General features: G+C 36.7%; 1 protein-coding gene across 1 annotated transcript in view; it reads left to right on the top strand.

Moving 5' to 3' along the window:
• Positions 1–9,807, top strand: part of PCDH7 (protocadherin 7) — a 265,627-nt gene extending 255,820 nt beyond the window's left edge. The window contains exon 4 of the mRNA XM_019615150.1: positions 5,215–9,807. Within this exon, the coding sequence (XP_019470695.1) occupies positions 5,215–5,594 (380 nt within the window). The 3' untranslated portion in view covers positions 5,595–9,807. The remainder of the gene's footprint in view (positions 1–5,214) is intronic.
• Positions 9,808–20,415: the final 10,608 nt, after the last annotated feature.

Here is a 20,415-nt window from a genome sequence, read left to right as displayed (position 1 = left end):
GGGGGGGGGGGCAGGGGCCTACTGCCCCCCTGTCATGGGCATATATTGATCTGGTATACATTAAATCACATAATTTATAACATTCTCATTGACTACTATATTCATAATACTTAGTCCTTGTTCACATACATTGACCTTCTTCGGTATGGAATGGGAAGAGAGAAAATAATAGAAAATTGTTTGGGTGGAGTATTTTAGTTGTTAGTTTTTTGGGATTAAACTGTCAGTGATCATTGTGTTTCCCCTCTCAGCACTGCCATGCTAGATGCCTTCAATTTTTTTTTTTTTCTTTTATAACAAGCAATCCTTCCAGTCCTAAAGCAACAGCCAGATACAATCAATAGAAACATGATCATACATATAAATAACCCCACTCATTTGCATGCTTTCATACAGAGCTTTATGGAAAATTTCTCAGAAATTAGCAATTGATTTTTGAAGAGTTGTTGAATCAGTAGTAAATTTTATTTTTAAATGATAATTATCATCTAACACTATAAATTTTTTGGTGCAATCTTATATGAGATGCAATAAGGAAGTAGATTTTGGTCCTCCTCCTCTATGGGACCCTGGAATCAATGTTCTCCATTCTTTTAAAGCTGAAGTCTGAGCAGATACAAGTGAAAATTCTGTATACTCACTTTTAAAGGTAACTTTTTGTGTAGAGTTCTTAAATTTGAATATTCTGTGTACAAACTGTTAAAAACTAAATTCAAAATCTGTAAATGTCTATACGATGAGAAATATCATTCTTCCAGGTTTATTTTCTATAAAATTTCTTAATAACTGGCTTTTTAAGTATGTATTTGAATCTGTTTCAAGATATGTAACTGTTTTAGAAATCTGTTATTCTCTTCCTTGCTGTTTGCCAACTCTGATAACAAGTTCCTTGCTGTGTCTTATTCTGTTACATTTGTCAGCTAGCAGGGTGATTGCTACTGAAGTGTCTATCTTTTAAAATGATGAGTACTTAAAAATCACATTATTTAGAGATATGTTCGGATGCAACTTATTCTGGAGGAGAAAACTTTTTTTCCTCTCAAACTCAGAGATTGCTCACGACTCTGGTTAGATAATATGAAAACAGACGCTAAAGGTCACTAGTCTACAAAAGGTCAATCTGTTCAGAGATTTAGTAAAAGTACATTTAATTACTTTCTAGTTAAAGCTGTGTGGTGTTTTATTTGTAATGAAGGTTAAATCTCTGTTATCTACTGAAGTGCATAAGGGGTACCCTAGTCTTCATCTGACTAGTTTAGGTATTTCTAATAGTTTAGTCATGAAAGCAAAGACAGAAATGACAGAAAATATTTACTTCTACCCCACACTTCACCACCAAATGCTGAAGTTATATCCATCTTTTAAGCAGAAGAGCAGACAAGTTTCATTAGCATGTTAGATTAAATGTGTGCTATCCTGATTTAAGCTCTTAAAACAGATGGAAGAAAGCAGTGGACTAGAAGACTACATTAACTGTATGTGCCAAATACTAATTGAAGGATTCGTTAGAGGAAAATGTATCTCACAGGATTCAGTAGCCCACAGGAGGCAAGGCTGCTGCAGATTCAGTAGCCCACAGGAGGCAAGGCTGCTGCAGCTCAGTGTCCGCAGGTTCAACAAGTAGCAAAGTTGAGGATGTATTCCCAGCAGGCATGTGCACAGAGCACAACTGTATGCCACATATAGACACAGCTAGCATATCAAAGACACACAGAGCAACTCAAAAACACATGGGACTAATGGACTTATCGTACTCCTCTCTCTTGCTGGATAGCATAGGAGATCAATAGTGAGTAGGTGTGTGTACATGTGTATATAATGCATCTATATATATTACACATATATATACATATTCACTACTAATATTCACTATATTCAGTCTGGAGAAGAGAAGGCTCCATGGACACTTTATAGCAACCTTTCAGTTTCAGAAGGGGGTCTATAATAAAGAAAGGGGCATACTTTTTTGCAGGGTCTTTTAATAGGACAAGGGAAAATGGTTTCAAAATAAAAGACAGGAGACTTAGACTGAGTATAAGAAAAAATTTTGTTACAGTGAGGCATTAGAATAGGTTGCTCAGAGGGGTGGTGGCTGACCTGATATTCAAGGTCAGGCTGGATGGGGCTCTGAGCAACCTGATCTAAATGCAGGTCATTGCCTGGGAGCTGGACTAGATGACCTTTAGAGGTGCCTTCCAACTCAAACAATTCTATGATGCTATGATTTTATATACAATATACTATAAATATATGTATATATACTATACATATATATCCAACTTTATATACCTTTAAATTTGGCTTATATATATTTCTATATTCTGGGATTGTATGTATATATATACATATATATATATATATTTCTGCTTCTTCCTCCTTCCCTCAACCCCTTTTTCCACCTTTGATCTTTCGCCTAAATATTCCATAATGAAATCCCATACAATCCCCAGCTGCTTTTCTCCTGCATCCCATATCATGTCCTAAATCCCATGACAGCAATCCTTCCTAGACTGAAAGATGATCAGGATATCAGCTGCTGATGACTCATGGCCATTCCCAGACAACAGGGCAGATGGCTCTGCTGGAACAGCCCTGGGAGGGGCGCTGACAAGGTGGTTGTTCCTCAGGAGTCCTTGATTTGGATTCCCATCTGCCACTGCACATCCCTGTGCTTCACTGAGCCTAGGCAGTGGCCCCTGTTATGAGTCTGGGAATATCCTGGGAGAGTATTTGTTTTCCTTCCAGTTTGTCTGAACTCCTTTGTAGGTATGCAGATTAGCTTTATCTCAAAAAATAACAGGGTGAATGAGCCACATGCTGACTTACAGGTTCTTGCTTAATAAAGCAGTGCATTGCACTGTAAAGCTAAATTTCACAAGACGTTTCATGCTTTACTTTACAATAAAGGATTCTGCATTGGTCCAGAAGTAAATATGGGATACAGTACAATGCAAGATGGTAAACTTTCATGCGTATGATTCAATAGTGTGGGGTGGATTTTTAGCATCCTGAGTGTTGCTGGGTTAAGGCCTATTTGCACTAAAAAGAAACCTTCAAATATTGTGAGACATTACCAGTTTCAAGCTCAACCAACAAACAAAAAAGTAACAGCAACATTTTTCAATTAACACATGCTCATGTTTGAAATAAAGGTCAAACAATTGTCTTGTGAAGTATTTGTTTATATTCTTCCAGAGTAATAACTTAATAGTAGTTGCAAGCATAATATTTAATGGTTATTGTTCAGAAATAAGGTGTTAGTTGAAGACTTTATAGAGGTTTAGGTGGAAAGTTGTTTTGCTTTCTCTTAGAAATATCAGAAGAGTTTTCTTGTTTAAAAAACAAAGCACATTAGATACAGCTCAGCAGTTAATTATGCATTTTACCTTTAAGGCGTGACAGAATAATATTAGATTTAGCAGACAAATAATAGACAATTTTCCTGATACATTCCCTGTCTTTTGTGAGCATCTCCAGAACACAGGTATCTGAAAACTAAACTGATAACTGTCCATAGCCTTTGTATTCTTCATTGAAACAAATGTAGTAGTCATGGCTGAGTCTAACTGCAGAAGTCTTAAAAAGTACGACTGGAAAAGAAAGAAAAAAAAATAACAACTTTGGTTCCCTCCTCCCAACCTTACACATTTCAGCTACAATTACTCAGTTATATAAATGTCAGTCCTGTTTTCTTCACTGAATTCAGTGATGCATTGAAATATGAAATATCGCAGTGTTCAGCGTGCTATAGAAATATTGTCAATTCTTAATAAAAAATAATAGGCCTTTTTTTTACAATCTTGCAACAAATTTTTAAATAAAGAAATAGCTAAATTCATGAATGAATTAGGAAGAGTTGAATGTAAATCCAACTTTCAAGAGCTATTGGAGATTTATCAGGATTAAATCTGCAGATGCTGAAATGAAATATGACTTCTCTGCTAGCATCTATCGTAAATATTTTAAATCAAATTTTGGCAAAGGATTTTCTTTTTTTGAAAAAAAACCCATGAATGTCTTTTTTTCTTCTTCTATAAACTAGGAATTTATACAAATGTCATACTTGGAATTGTCACTGTTTCAGAGGACTATTTGGCAGCAAAAATCAAAGAAAAAAATAGGCAAGCTTCAAGGAATAAAATTAAGACTCAATATACTTTCGGTTGACTGTTAAAATTACAGTTCCCACAAATTTGGGTGGGGTATTGGGAAGGTAAAAATTGGCTGCATTCCATATGAAGTTCCTTATTATTTATTTCCTTATTATTTATTTATATTTATTATTTATATGAAAGTCATATAAAATACACTGTAAAATTAAATTTACCTTTTGATTTTTGTTCTTTGTTAACTTTATTCATCTTGTTACTTTGTAGGCAACTTTACTTATATCTCATAGATCATAAAGTAAGGTAAAGTGAAGAAAAGAAAAAATTTCAGCATCCTATCCAGTCCTTAAAATAAGAAGTCCACTGCAGATGCAGCGATCTAGAACAAGACACCTTTTAACACAGCACATCACATGAAAAATATCAATGTACTCTTTCAAGCAGCATTCAGATTCTCCCTACCTCTCTACATTGCATACACAGCACATATAACAGCATTACCTGTATATGTTAGATTACACTTATAACCAACCGCAGTTTCTTTGTATGCTCCTACTAATCACTGTCTGTAGCACTCATACTGTGTCCTAACAATATATACCATGTCATGAGAAGTACATCCAGAGATTTATCTTGTGCTAAAATTGAGTCTTATTGTCAATAGCAGATCTGCTCACACGCCAAAAATTAAGAATGTTCATAAGAGTTTGCAGGTTCCAGAGCCTGATTCTCCTTTCAAGCAAGTTACATAAAAATCAAAGAAAGCTATTTTTAATAATCTCAAAGAAATTGGCAGCACAGAATTAAGTGCTTGGTTGACTCTCCTAGACAGCAAAAATAAAAAAAAATCAATCAGTAATTAATGCCAAATTTGACTTTGCTTTTGAGATTGACTGACAAACATAGCTCTTAATATTCAAGTTAAAGTACTGATATGCTTTTGGCGTATGGGCACATGCAGTGTAAAAGAAGATATTGCTAAGGAACTTGTTACAACATTCTTATTAAGGCTTTTAAAAATAACTTTTTTAGATTTAAGGATTCTCAGTTTCACTGGAAGACAATGCAGTATTCATTTGTAAAGGCAACTCTATTTTACTTTCAGATTCAAGGCCTCTGCCAGATGTAGCCCTGACAGGGAAGTGTACCCGAGAATGTGATGAATATGGCCACTCGGACTCCTGCTGGATGCCAGTTCGCACTTCTCCTGAAAGAAAGCAGAAGAGCCAGCCAAAACTCTCCACTTTCATGCCTGTTGATGAACGGGGCAGTCAGGAAAAGCTGGCCAATGGAGAAGCTTCCCTCATGGGTGATCGCAACAGAAACCTCCTTAACAAAAAGTTGACCTCATCCTATGAGACCTTCAGCGCCGCTAGTTTCAGCAAGAAAGAAGAAGGCAATCCAGAAGATATCCCCCTTACACAGACAGGGGATTATAAGCCATCTCCTGTCAATACTCTAACTAGAAGAGAAGTTTACCTGTAAGCTAAAAAGCAGCAACAAATTTCTTTCATGTTGTGAGCAAGAGAAGGGGCAAAAGTCTTAAAATCAAAACAATTTTAACAAAAATATGAAACAAAAAGAGGAGGCCACCAAAGAGACATAAGCTCTGCTTGCCACTTCTGCCTCCATAGCAGGCATTTAGTTATATGGTCTGCCTGACTATACTGTACAATGTAGAAAATGTTGTTACTTGCATGTCAAATCCCCCCTCACCAATTTTTATTTTCCCAAACCTATGGTTGCAAACTCCTCCCATAGTAATGAGCTTGATTAAAAAGAACACAGCACATTGTTGTTTCTCCTCTGCAGAAGCATGAGTTAAGCCACTCATTTTTTCGATGGTCAACTGACTTGTTGAGGATAACAGGTCAGGGAAAATGTATTCAAAGCATATCATCTGAATATTGCTGATCCCCACCAGGGACAATCCTTCAGAAACCATACAGATATAAAGGTAAATATAAAGGAATAATCATTAATAGGCACTTTGTGAAGACCACAGCTTTAATATTCTCACTTCTCATCTGATGCAGGATGCGACAGAGACACGTTCAGCTTGAGACTGCCGTCCAAAACATGGCAAACTTTCTTATGATTCATGAACTCTGGTTCTGTTTTATCCATAGAACAAATGTGTTCTAGCTGTGTCTCTTTCTCTCCTTCTCTCTCGTTCTCGTAATGATTACTTCAGTGTAAACACAATTAGTAACGCATATACTGTAGCATAGTAATGATAAACTCTTGAAATCATTTTTTTGGACAAGACTAACATTTAACTGGGAAGATAGTAATAACAAAAAGGCCAAAGATCACACTATGGATCAGGGGAACTGCTAAGTATTGGGGCTTGGCATAGAAAACTAATATACTCATGCACATGTACTCATAACACACCTTCAGTTACATTTGCACAGCAGCGCGTTCTACAAGCCCAGATGACAATATTTTTTCCAATGCGGTTCAGTTGAATGCCCAAAGGAAATGATGTGGGTTTGTTTTTTTTTTTGTGATGACATGATATGTTGCAGCAGATGTTTCATATATGATACTGCCAATTCCAGGGAATTTATGAAGTTAAAATTAAAAAATAATAGTATTGCTAGAAGGCTGTGTTAGTGGGAATGCTTGGTAGGATGAAGGTGGGCACTGTGGTGACACAATGACAAGAGAATATTACAACTCAAATATAAAGCCGCCTTCTCAGAGTACAAGGAGTGATTGCTGAGTCTTTTGTCATCGGTGTTGCAGATTGATTTGTATCAAACATGTAATGCAGGTTTTCTTGAAACACTAGTGCATTAAAGCCAAGTGAAGTGCAATGCTAAACAGGGTCAAGACTCAGAACATTTAGGGTAGGTAGAAAATAAACGGTGTGATATGATACTCACCTAATGGGTCAAGATGAGTTAAAACGAATCCAAACTGTCTATAATATGCAAGAGCTCTGGGCTATAATGATTCTCACAATGAGCACTTCAGGAAAGGAAGAGGAAATGAAACAGGTTTTTGTGCAATAAAAGCTACAAAGTGTGCAGAACTTTAGCCAGTTTCTCTCTAGCTCATGCTGCAGTAATAATGACAAACAGCACAGACATTCAGATGAAAGTGACAATTGAAGGACACAGCTGGAGAAGGGGAGAAGCATTCTAATCCCTGGCTGTTTCACCTGGCATTAAAGCATGGTTAGATGGCTCTCTAGATACTGTAGTCATAATGTAGCTTCGGGTAGTTTCTTAAAAATAACCGTAAACAGCCTATAGTAGAGGTTGCTAAATCAATACAACTCATTGCATTTATCTTTTGAATTCACTTGTCCATATAGTCGGTGATGTTGTTTCTGGCTGTTCCATTCTCCTCTCTTAAGTTTACTTTCTTCATGTAACATTAGTTTGTGTATAGCGGTTATGATGAATGGGCACATTTTAGAAAGAAAATCAAAGATTAATAATGATTGAACATTCTTATGTTTAATTATTTAAGTAATATGAAGACATGCAAACCAGTACTTTGTTATGAGACTGCATAGAGCAGTTACTGCTTTGTATAATCTGTAAGTACCTGTTTAAAAATGCTTCTAAAATGCTTATGTAATGTATACACATTTTTCTTGCACGTTTCAACAGAATACACAATTGCATAACAAATGCTGAACAGAATTTCCTTTGATAAATTTTTATTTAAAATTACACACACAAAAGAAATAGGTAGCTTAGTTCAATATATTGTTAAACCCTTTGTCTACAATGCTAATAATACAGGTCATAGAAGACCTTCAGATTAAATGGATCAGCAGTCACTCACTGATTTTCGCACCACATTAAGACAGTCATTAAATACTTTACCTGTGAGCATCTCCTTAGAACTAAAATGGGTGTGAAAGAATTTTTTTAAAGTTCTATCTACTGTAAGTATTCACAACAATTCTAGTAGAACTAGCCACTATTAACATGCTGATTACTCTTCTGACCTGGCATGACACACAAATATACTTTGTGTTTGTATTTCTCTTTTTATTTTAAATATGTTAAATCTGGTGCCACTCCATAAATAGAGTGCTTTTGTATAAAAATAAATAAACTATAAAAAATAATTAGGGTGAATGCAAAATATGCAACTGTGCCTTTTATACCTGTTATTATGGTAGAGTGGTATTTGGGTTTGGACACTGAGGGATAAGGGGCTATTCCCAACCTTTTTGAACCTGTATATTTACCTGTTTATTTTCTGAGAAATTATAAATAATATATTTAAAAACAAGTCTTTTGCCAAACTCAGTTAATGGACCAGTCTTAAGCATTATTAACACAATGCTGTGGTTTAAATATGTCTTGAGGGTTGTTTTGTTTGTTTGTTTTTTGTTGTTGTTTTTCTAATTAATCTTTGTGGGGGGGTTGGGATTGTCTTCATTTGGTTTTTAATTCTGCAGCTTGGAGAACAATGATCAGTCTATACTATACTTGTTTGGCAAGGTGTCACCACTTCATGTTGCCAGGAAAACTGACAAACAATTTTTTTTTAATTGCTTTTAGCTGCCATCACATTTCAGTTGTACAATATAGAAATCATCATTTTATTTCTTTCCATGGTAAACTCGAATGAGCTTTGCATGTGTTTTACGTTAGGGCACCTTTATAGATTGATGCATTAATATATAACTTTATATGTATTAGAAAATTCAATAGCTTTGGTCTAAAATCTACTGCTCATTTTGGATCTCAGATCCACTATGTTTATTCAATATGATTTCTGACTGGCCTGCTGCCTGAGTTTCAGGAAAAAAAAAAAAAGGTAAACATTATTTTTATGTGGGGGAAGAATTTAAATGGGATTCAGATGATTGACTGAAAGGCTACCCTAGGAAGTTGTCAAGTAGGAAAGCAAGGAGTATAGTTGAAGACTTGCCATAAGCACAGCTATCACCAAACACTTGTAAGAACTTGAACAATGAAATATTTTTCCTTTTCTTTCATTGGTGATAAATGTACAGTGTTTCCTTAAGGAATGAAGAAGATGAAATAGCAATAGAGATGAAATTCCATCAGTTAAGTTGTATTATTGGCTGAAAAGCAAGAAAGAAGCCAATATGTACCAGCTACCTGGGGTATGCTTTCAGACAACTTTTTCCTAAATTTTAAAGCACTTGCATTCAGTGTGGTACGATCTGTTTGTAATATTAATCATTGACTATTGTTCTGCAACTTGGATGTTGATAGTGAAGCAGAGAACAATTTATCATTGTTTATTATGAATCACTATGCACGCAACTATGCTAAACATGGCAAAATGTATTAAACGCTAGTCCACCTCTATTTATGAAATATTTACATAATTTAATTTGCTTTTGTACAGTTTTATGTAAATAAATTGCTTGTCATTTTTGTCTCTGCAAATTAAAATATAACATGATCAACTGGTTGCCCATTTGCTAGTGTACTTTCTGTGACAGACTCTTCCACTTTTACTGGATTGAAACACATGCAAGCTTGCATATTTAATCTATATTTGCCTGTCAAGGATGAAGACACTCTTGTAACTGGCCACTTCTTCAGCTGCTGATGTATCTGAATGTACAGAGTGAAACTCAGTAGAGACTTTTCACACTAAACACTGCATACAGCTACTTTCAGAAATAAGGTACTCGTAATGACTGCAGTTGCTTCCCATTACTGTTCAGAATAGCTTCTTCTTGAGGCATGGTTAAAGCATTAATATGAAGGGGAATAGTAACATTTGAGTAAAAACTCAGCTATTTCCATTATGGAATAACAATTTTCCAGTGATCAGAAAGGTTGTTTGTTATTTTTTTCCCCTAGAAGTTTAGAACTCTTAATTCCTGAAGTGTCAGTGAAGCATCTATAATGAAAAGAGCAAAATAATTAACACAGTTTAAGAGCAAAATGTGAAATGAAAAGCTACAGATCTTTCTAGGTGTGAGTCAAATCATCTATCTCAGCATAACAACAGACTGAAAAAAAACTATCCTCAAGAAGGAACATTTGAGAAGCATAGTTTGTCTCTTCGCCTTCTGCTTCACACACTGCTTTTTTTTTTGTTTGTTTGTTTAACATAAAGCAGGTTCCAAAACAGCCATTTAGTTGGAATTTGCATCAGTTGTAATATGTGCAAAATATCCTGGGAGGGAAGGAAAGAAGAATTAAAACTTTTGTTCCCCTTACCCCTTTATTGGTAAAGTACTGTTTTGTACTAAATACAGTACTGCTACAGAGACTTTGCAAATGATTGTATAGAATTCCCCACTGATCAACACAAGATGCTGTTTCTAGCTATTTACATTAGTTACAGATTAGGCTTTGATTTGTTGCAAATAAACACAGTCAGGCCAGAACATCTTTTCTTTTTTCCTTTCTTTCTTTTTTTTTTTTTTCTTTAAATAAACTTGACATTGCAAATTTCTTTCTCTGATTGTGCTTTCAGTTAACATTGTCTGGTCTTCTGTAATAAATGTGTCAAGAAAGATTCCTCTTCCCATAAGCAGAAATCTAAATCTGCTTGCTCATGGAGAGAACTTAACCCACCAACTGACCCCAAATCTCCCACATCATACTTGAATGAGACACCCCTCAACCTCTTTCAGCAGTAGCAGTATTTTAATGAGTAACTTCAATCAAGCTTTCATGTTTATTTTGTACTAGATGTAGTATGCAAGGCATGACCTTATGTTTGTTTATTTTGTCTTTTATCTTCATTCTTCTAGTTTACCAACTTCATTTAGGAACGCGATTACAAGGAAGATAAAATAAATTTCCTGAACTGCAGAATGGTAAGAGAGGATGATATAAACTGCTGAAAGCTAACAATTTATGCTCCCCTTTAACCCTGGCTCCATTTCTCCCTCTTGCACTGCAGTAAAATGTAAATCTTATGCAGAGACTGAAATTAATAAATGTGACCTAGGCAGAAATAATTTCATGTCTTTATTAAGCCTCCTGAGGGGAGTGTATAGAAGATGGTTAATAGTTCATAAATGTGCAAATCATCTAATCTATGCCAAAGAAGAAAGCAACACCAGAGTTAGAGAGACAAGAATATTTAGCATATTAGTCATACGATAGGACTCTAGTCAGTCAGTTCATACTGCTGTTTCTTCTGAAGCAAGTATGGATGGTTTAAAAACTTAAATATATTTACCAAGAAACTATGAAAATAAATAAATAAGTGAAATGTAAAATATGCATTCTGCAGTGGCATGGGGTAGCCTCTGGGAGAAGGAAGAAAGAACAGCAAATAAATACAGCTTAATTGGCACAGAAATGTTAGAAATAAATCCCTTTAGACTTTCAAACTTACTTAAAGATCCTAGAATAAGGAGATAATAATGCATAATTTGTAGCTATCTACAGTATGATATTGTTAATTTCCAAGAAAGTATTGCTAATTATAAGGCAAATGATTCTATTTAAGGTGGTGTTTTAAAAGGTTTAATTTTTTGGTTAAAATATTTATATCTTATTATTTCTTTGTAAGCTTATTAAAGCAAAATTCAGCATACTTCTAAAGCATTCTCTGTAGGGGAAGCCAGAGTATATTTTTCATAAAATTTTATTTCAGAATACCTTCTATTTTCAGGAATGTGACCAACTTCTTCACATTTAAGCTGTAATCATGGTTCTGAAAAATAAAATAAAAAAATAGTGGACATCTGAACTATCACTGCTTTCCAGAACACAGCAGAAGGAACAAAATAATGCAAGAACAGGGTCAGTAGACCATTTTGCAGCTTTTCTTCTCTTTGGTAAATCCTAAATTCAGCAATTCAGCAAATCATGAAGTGCATAATGAGGAAAGCAACTTAATAGAATGAATTGCTGTCTTTTTTTCCCTAATCCTGTAGAGAATTAGAGAAGGAAAACAGTAACAGAGCAAGAGGAAAAGAAAAAAGTACTCTCTATTGCCTACTTCTTGTGGATTCCTAGCACTTCTAGAAAATTCCATTACTGGAATCTGTAGTACTAGGTCCATCTTCTCCCCATAGAAGTGTACACATTCACATCTTCCAAAAAAACTTGCAAGTTCTTCTATGGTTGTGGTAGTCTGCTCTTATTTGAACATATACTCAATGCAAGTAGAAGTAAATAAATGAGAATTCTGAGATGAGAAGGATCCTATTGTTGTGAGGAGATCCACAAACTTTTGAACACACAGTAATAATTTAAGTCTGAATAAAATCGTTGAAATTAAAAATTTAGAAACAAAACAGAAAGGAAGATTGAAAAAAAACCAACAACTTAGGGTGATGGAAACCTAGTATCAACTAAGTGTGTGTTCACATAGATTTACCTAAGAACCTTCTCTCTTCCGGCTTTTGAAGCAGATTTGAAGATCCTCTTCAATACTCCAGAGAAGTTTCTGCTTCTGTCATTATCCAGTGTCAGAGAGAGAATAGGTGTGAGGACCTATATCCTATATTCAAAGGTAAGATAAAACAAAGCATGTAAGTTTATGCCTATTTTAACATAGCAGGGTACGATGACTACACGTAGAACACTGGGTAATTACCAAAGTTCAGTTTCTCTCTAGTTTTCTATTTCATATAAGTTGCTAAAACAGAAATAAATATATATATATATATATTTTTTTTTAATATTAGTTCGTCTCCTCATGCTGACAGTTGCTGGAATCGTCTTGGCACCTACTTGGCTTTTCCTCACCTTGTTCATACTCCTTTTCAGTCTGACCTCTGACCCTCTGGCAAGCCTCATGTTGCCATATTTATCTTTAAAAGTATTAAAGCATGGCAGACTCCTTCACTCACAAATCTAAACATGAGTTTAAATATTTGAAATGTTTATACAGATAATAGAACAAGGAGTATGCCTTGAATTTAGAACGATCTAATGTTACGCTGATTAATAATACTGATCTTGAATTCCAGGGAGAACTAAAATACTGCTGTGTGTGGTAAAGAACAAACCACACGCTGGGTACAACCCTAGAATAACAAGAAATGCATTTCTTCTTGCTCTAATCTGTACTTTTTGTAGAGATGAAAGGAAAACATAGAAGTGCTCCAGGTCACTTTGAAGTACAGCTACCCTCATTTCATTAATACAAGAAAGAAAGAACCATCTTTTACCCAGCCCATGTTAAGCTTCTTTCCAAACACCTTGGATGTCCTGACTGAACATCTCACTGTTTCTGTATCATTGCTACAGCAGTGGTAACTAATTAATGACATATCTAGAGTGACGTGCTAAGTAAGAACGGCATAAATCTGACCAAGAGAAATGATGATGCAAAAGTACTACCTGGAGAACAAGACATTAAAATTACATTGCTCTGAAAATAATGCCTCCTATTTAATTCCATGGAAATTACAACAGAGATAAATAGCACAATAACACTATTTGATAGAACATTTTTTTCAGCTACAAAGCACTATTTTTGAACATAGTTCACCACCATTATCTGATTTGTACAGATGAGCTAATCAAGACACTCCTCATTTCCTGCTATGAGAACTATGCATGGCCATCCAGAATGTGGCTTACCTTTTGCAGCACTGTTGCCATTGCTGAAACACAACACACATTGCCTCACTGTGCTCACATCCACTGTTCTATTTTCATAAATACTCAGCAAGTATCTCACCTTTGCTTCACCTTTTCCATGTCAGATGCCATTTTATCAGACTGCCTCTCTGCTGCACCTGTCACACAGCAACAAAATATAATGGAATATTGGTGGGAAGTTTCAACCTCTACTGCCATACCACTGACATCCACCTCTGATGTCATTGGCCAAGAAAATAAAAATAGGAGGCAATACTTTTGGAGCAGCTCTCAGATAACTCCTGAGGTGCTACCGTGTATCTAGCTGACACATTATTATACATTCATGTAAAATTAAATAACTACTTTTCAGTTCCAAAGACAGCTAATCTAGTCAAAATAAGCTTTCAGAAAGAAATAGAGGTGACAGTTTTGTTAGTCATGGACTGAGAAGGTCACGTTTAAGAGCTGCAGAATAATTTTGCTCTATTGAGTGACTGCAGATGAAATAAATTTAGCAACACTCAGAAATAATACATCTTGTCTTTCCTTATTCAGTGATGGGATCTGAAGCTTCCAAAAGTTTAATGCTCAACAGCGCTCAGAAAACAAACCAACAAACGCTTCAAATTGAGGAAATATTATCAAACAGAACAGATTATGTTTCCTGTATCACGATGACCATAAATACTTTTCACAGTTTTAACCCCCACTTCTCAGAATAAATAAATAAATAAATAAATAAATAAATAAATAAATAAATAAATAAATAAATGCTAGAAAACATGTAGAGTGATTAAAGTTATAGAATATATTTATATAGAATATATAAATAAGATAGGACTTTTCAGCACTTTTCAGGGAAGTGAACCAAGAGGTTTTACAGCATTTAAAATGAAGTAAAGAATAATTAAATAATTAAAAAATCAGAGATAATTGGTTAAAGCAGTTGTTTACTAATTGGACTTCATTTTGGAGTCATTAGCATCATTGCAGGTTAATCTGCAATATAATAATCATGTAATACTATGTATCTTTAAAACTAATTTAAAAACTAGATTTGTTCTCATGAAACTAATATGCTTAACAAATATTTCACATAATACATGTTCACATTTTAGTTTGAAGAATTTACAAGCATGCCACAGCTTTTAAAATCATGAAGCAACACAGCAGGAAAATACAAAACTAAGATGTGAATATGTCTTAGTGTCTTGTGTACTGTTTTTCTGTTGTAGACTATTTAGAATACTGACTGGAGCAGTTTCTTGTCTATGTAATATCATCCTCTGTCAGTAGTGATACTGCAGCCTCTTCCAGCTCCGGGTCTGGCTTATAAAACAAACTACTCCCCACAACACATGCAGCAACACAAATTGAAGACCTGAGAAGTGTGTACTGTTTAAACTTAAGATAAATATATAAAAAGTTGCTATTTACACAAACTTGCATAAGCCTTATGAAAAGTGCATTCCAGTCAAAACTAAGAACCTAGATAATTTGGCAAGGCTTAAGTGACAAGATAGCTGGAAGGTTATACAAACAGAAAAGCAGTCATTTAAGCGACCAAAGTGAATTAATACTGAGCTCGCAAAAGGATAGAAATATGACCTCATTTCTGTTCCTTATTGTTTTCCAAAATATAGTTGCCGTCAGCGTTACGAGGAGCCCACTACAGAAGTTCACCTTAATAATGAAACGAAGAAAGGCTTTTGCCCCCCAGCTCCGTCAGTTTTTCAGTTTTCTTGTATTAACATTGATAATGTTGCTAATAATCAAATCTGTAGTAACTGAGGAGAGACAAGTTCTGTCATTTTATTCAGCATAGAAATGAGCAGAACCTCTTCCCTCTCAAATGATGTTACTGCTTGCAGAAAGCAGCACTGGATAGAGATAGTTACGAAATACCTGATGTGACTCACAACTTACAGAAATCATTTAGAACAAGTTCCTGTATCTTCCCGTCTCAGTATGGGGTTTGTTTGCAATGCATGGCACAAGGGCTCTTGCTCTATAGATTAGACAACAGAAACTGTTCTAACTTTTAAAACATGAGCAACTTGAATCACATAACCTGACAGGGAGAAAATGCACTCTAACTCTGAAGACATAGAACCACAGGATCAGAAATCATGCCTCATTGAGAGACTCCTGCCTCTGAGTGACAGAAACTTAGCAGCCTTTGTTCACACACTATGACAGTGAAATGGGAAAGTAATTGGGAAAGTAATTGGACTTCACTTTATTTGTAATCTTGCTATTCATTTGTAAATATGTCAAATTCAAACAGAAACCTTTTTGAAAGAGAAGGCTATCAGTGTAATAATTGAGAATTTATTAAAACTCTCATTCTCTGCTCCAGAGAAAACTGTACCATCTCTCAGGAAAGAAAGTTCTGTCACTGGACCAGTACAACAGTACATACATGTTCAAGAATAACTACGTAAATTTACTGTCAGTTTACCTATACAACAGGAACTAGTCTTCAAAAGGATAAATCTGAACAGAGTTTGTATACTCAAATTAATAAGGAAGAGGGAAAAACAAGGTTTGCTAGTATTTATATATATAAGAATATTCCAATAAACTCTCTTGCTGGACAAAGAAGATTCCAGTGCATTCTGTAATACAGCCTTGTTTGGAATACTAGAATCAAACTCTCAAACCTTTAATCTTTATAAAAAGTCTCCTAAAACTATCAGAATTTCAAAGTACCTGCCTGCACGCATGTAATTATAAGTGTACATTATTTTATTGTTTATTGATATTGGTACCCCATTGGCCTTCCAATACTTGAAGGGAGTATATAAACAGGAGGGGGAATGGCTGTTGTCTCGCTCCAATTTATAGGAGGGAGATGAGGTTCTTTTAATATCTGTATACCCGGCATGAGATTAAAAAACAACAGTTCAAATGTTAGTCCAACCAGTTTATTATAAATCCTAATCAGGGAGATGGGGAAGGGAAGGAGAGCAATAGAAAAGATAGGAAAGAAGCAAGAATTGCGTAAAGTGGCGATAGTCACCACCAAGATCCAGCAGCGGTCCCATTGCACGAGGTTTTGAAGGTCCAAGGAAAAAGCAGCAATGGGGAGAGCAGCAGCAGCATGGCTGGCCTTGGGCAGCAAGCAATCCGGGAGGAAGTAGCAGGACTCAGGTAGCAGGCCCAGGAGAGTCCGTCAGCATGCAGGAATTCCGTAGTGAGGAATCTGATGGCAGACACCTTTGTTCTTCTTCAGCATCGTGGTAGAGCGCAGAGCAAGTCGAGGAGGCAGAGAGGCAGGTCGTGAGGCTTCTCATGGCAGAAACCTCTTCTTCTTCATGAGGAATCTGTTGCCAGAAAACCTCTGTTCTTCATGAGGAATCTATTGCCAGAAAACCTAAACCTCATAGTTTTCAATTCCTCTTTTTATCCTTCTTTTTCTGCCTATGTGACATCCCTGAGTGCTTGAGCAAGAGTCATGTGAGTACCCCCTGAGATGGCCGTCTTCCTTGAGATAAATCCACACAAAAGACCGCTTCACGGCCATTAAGCTGCAGCTTATCTCTCTTTCATTGCCCCTGGCCTTGTCCGTCCGTGTCCCTCAGACAAAGGATTTCACAACCCTTGCCCAGTCCTGGACTTGTTCATCTGTGTCCCCAGCAAGCTTTGGGACAATGATGTAAAAGAATAATCTCTTACAGCTGTTTATGAGAGTGGATAGAGATAGGACAAGGGGGAATGGTTTCAAACTGAGACAGGAGTGAGTTAGGTTAGATATTAAGAGGAAGTTTTTCAAACAGAGCGTGGTGACTCACTGGAACATGTTGCCCTAGGAGATTGTGGATGACCCATCCCTGGAGATATTCAAGGCTAGTCTGGATGTGGCTCTAGGCACAGTCATTGGTGACACTGCCTGTGGCAGGGGGTTCAAACTAGATGCCCATTATGGTCCTTTTCAACCCAGGATATTCTATGATTCTATGATTTTAAGAAAATATGCCTTTGCCCAATAAGCAAAATAAAGCAATCTTCTTTAGACAGATTTTTGTCATTTTTTTCCCCAAAACTTTTCCAATAACTTCTACTTTTGCCTGCTGTACTTAAAGTCATTACAGAACATTTACCCTTTTGTTCCTAACAGCATTTAAATATCTTAAAAACTTCTTCCTGAAGAGATAAAACAGCAGTAGCATTGGATTAAGAGAAAGTAAAGGCAAGGATGTACATGACAGCAGTAACTCAAGTCTCCTCTCTCTGCCTTCCTCCACCACAAAAAGGAAATAAACGGCAACCTAACAGCAGCAGCAATTTAGTTCAAAAAGAGAATTTAGTGAGATTTAAAATTTGTCCTCATAAATTATAATAGCTTCCAATACCTTTTGCATCCAAAAATGCATATAGACTTGCTATTTTCAGATTTTGAAAGCATATACTTGTGATACAACTTGAGCAGCATGAAGATTTGTTTGCCAAAACCTCAGTTGCAATAAATAACCTGCTGAGACAGATGAGAAATCCATTAGCCCTAGTGTTTCTTTCTGGTTTTGCACAATGATGTTGCCTATCTTCTTTTTTGAGGACTGAACACAAAGCTGCTGGCAGCTTTGCCAGCAACCCAGCCAACCTGGTGAGGACAAATTACTTCCACAGTGAAGTAGGGAAGTGGTAGACAGCAGTGGGTACAAGGTTGTGAGTACAAGAGATACCTCTGCAATAATCAAAGAGGGTAAAAGAAGTGCCACTTCATGTCATATGTACATAAATACACATAGCTTGGGAAACAAACAGGAAGGGCAGTAACTCCATGTGCAGTCTCCGATCTTCAGCATTGTTCAAACTATTTGAGCCATGGTGAGAGAATTCATGCAACTGGAGTGCTGCAATAGATGGATATCAGCTCTTCAGTGACAGACTGAGCATAGGAAAAGGAAGAAAAAAGGAAGTGAAAGACAAGATCACACCTAAGTGAGTACTTCCATGAGACTGACAATGATTTGGCAGAAAGTTTGCTGTTCCTGATGGGATGCCAGTAAGAGAGAACAGCAGTGGGAGTTGTTGCCCTTCACAACCTTAAATAGTTTCAAGAAGAGCTTCTACCACTACTTTAGTAGTAAAAGGCTGAACTGAGAAAATCCAAGCACAGCGTTAAAAGGGTTAGAAGATTCAGTGACAACAAATATGCAAAGCTGAGGTATTCAGCGCTTCTTTGCTTCAGTCTTCACTGGAAACTTCTCTCAGTGGTCAGTGAAAGGATTCAGAGAGAACAGTCAGTGCTGGATAAGGATTGAGTCAGGGTTTGATTATGACAACTAAACCCAAGCAAGTCCATGTGATCAGATCAGATACATCCAAGGATGCTGAGAGACAGTAAATGTCCTTGGAAGGCTGCTCTCTGTCAGTTTTTAAGGATCTTGACAACAGTACTGAGGAATATATTGCAATCATCTTCAGAAAGACCAATAAATCACCTCTGGAGAACCGCAGGCTAATCTGCTTCACTTCTTTGCCAAGAAACAAATCCTCCTGAAGCACATTTCTAGGCACATACTGGAAAATGTACTCGGTAAGTGTCAACACGGACAAACTGCAGACAGAAAGGGTGGTGATGCATTGAACAAGCTGTCCAGGGAAGTAATAACATTGCCATGCCTGGAGATATTTAACATGTGGGGATATAGAATGCTAAGGGACATTATTTAATGGCAGACTCTGTAGCAGTAGGTGGATGGTTGGAATTGATGATTTTCAACCTAAACTGGTGAAAAGGATATTCCCTATCATATGACATCACAGGGAAAAAAGCTTGAAAATGGTGGGGTGTTCGCTGGGCAGGCAGCTGCTGCTTGGGGAACTGACTGTTGAGTGGTGAGCAATCACTTCTGCATCATTTGTATAGTATGTATATATGTATATATATACATATATATACAACATATATTTATTATCATTACTGTTATACTTTTTTTTTCTTCCTTTTTTCTGTTTTAGTAAATAGTCTTTATTTCAACCCACAAGTTCTGCTTTGCTTTTTTTTTGTTGTTTGTCTCATCCCACTGGGAAGTTGGAGGGAAAGCAGGAGAGAAGTGAGCAAACTGTGGAATTTAGCAATCTATTGGATTAAATCACAGCACTAACCTTCAGGAGCGACTGGTTCAGCTCTGGCCATCCACAGAGAGCAGCTTCCTCAGATCTCCTGCTGCACCAGGACTCTTTCCTTCCTCTCCTCTCCCCTTTCTTCCCCTTTCTTGCTTCAGCTACAGCCCGGGGCTGCTCCTGCAGTGGCTCTCTATGGGCTGTGGCCTTCATGCCACATCCACTGCTGCATCTCGTGCTCCTCCATGGCTGCATTTGGAGATCCACTCTGTGCGATACCTATGGGTAGCAGGGGAACAGCCTGCTTCATTGTGGGCCTCTCCTGGAATGGAGGGAGCTTAGAGCAACTCCTGCCCTCCTCCTGCACTGACCTTTGTGGATGCAGGGCTGTTTCTTGCAGTTTCTCACTCCTCTCTCCCAGGAGCTGTTGTGCAGCAGTTTTTCCCTTTCCTAAATCTGCTTTCCCAGGGGCACAACAGCATCACACAGGGCTTGCTTAGCTCTGGCAGCAGTGGTTCCCTGTTGGAGCATCTGGAGCTGGCTGAGATCTGACATGGGGCAGTGTTGGGCTCTGTTCAGAGGCCATCCTTGCAGCCCCTCCTAAACCTTGCAACATCAGCACAATGCACTTCTACAGCTAATCAGACTTTAACACTTCTCCTTCCCATTTTGCTTATTTTTATCTTAAATCAAAACAGCATTATATAGTTCAGATGCAG

Source organism: Meleagris gallopavo, chromosome 4 (genome assembly GCF_000146605.3).
Source record: "Meleagris gallopavo isolate NT-WF06-2002-E0010 breed Aviagen turkey brand Nicholas breeding stock chromosome 4, Turkey_5.1, whole genome shotgun sequence".
NCBI lineage: Eukaryota > Metazoa > Chordata > Aves > Galliformes > Phasianidae > Meleagris > Meleagris gallopavo.
Note: the sequence above shows the minus strand (reverse complement) of the source record. Positions and strands in the feature narration are given on the sequence as shown.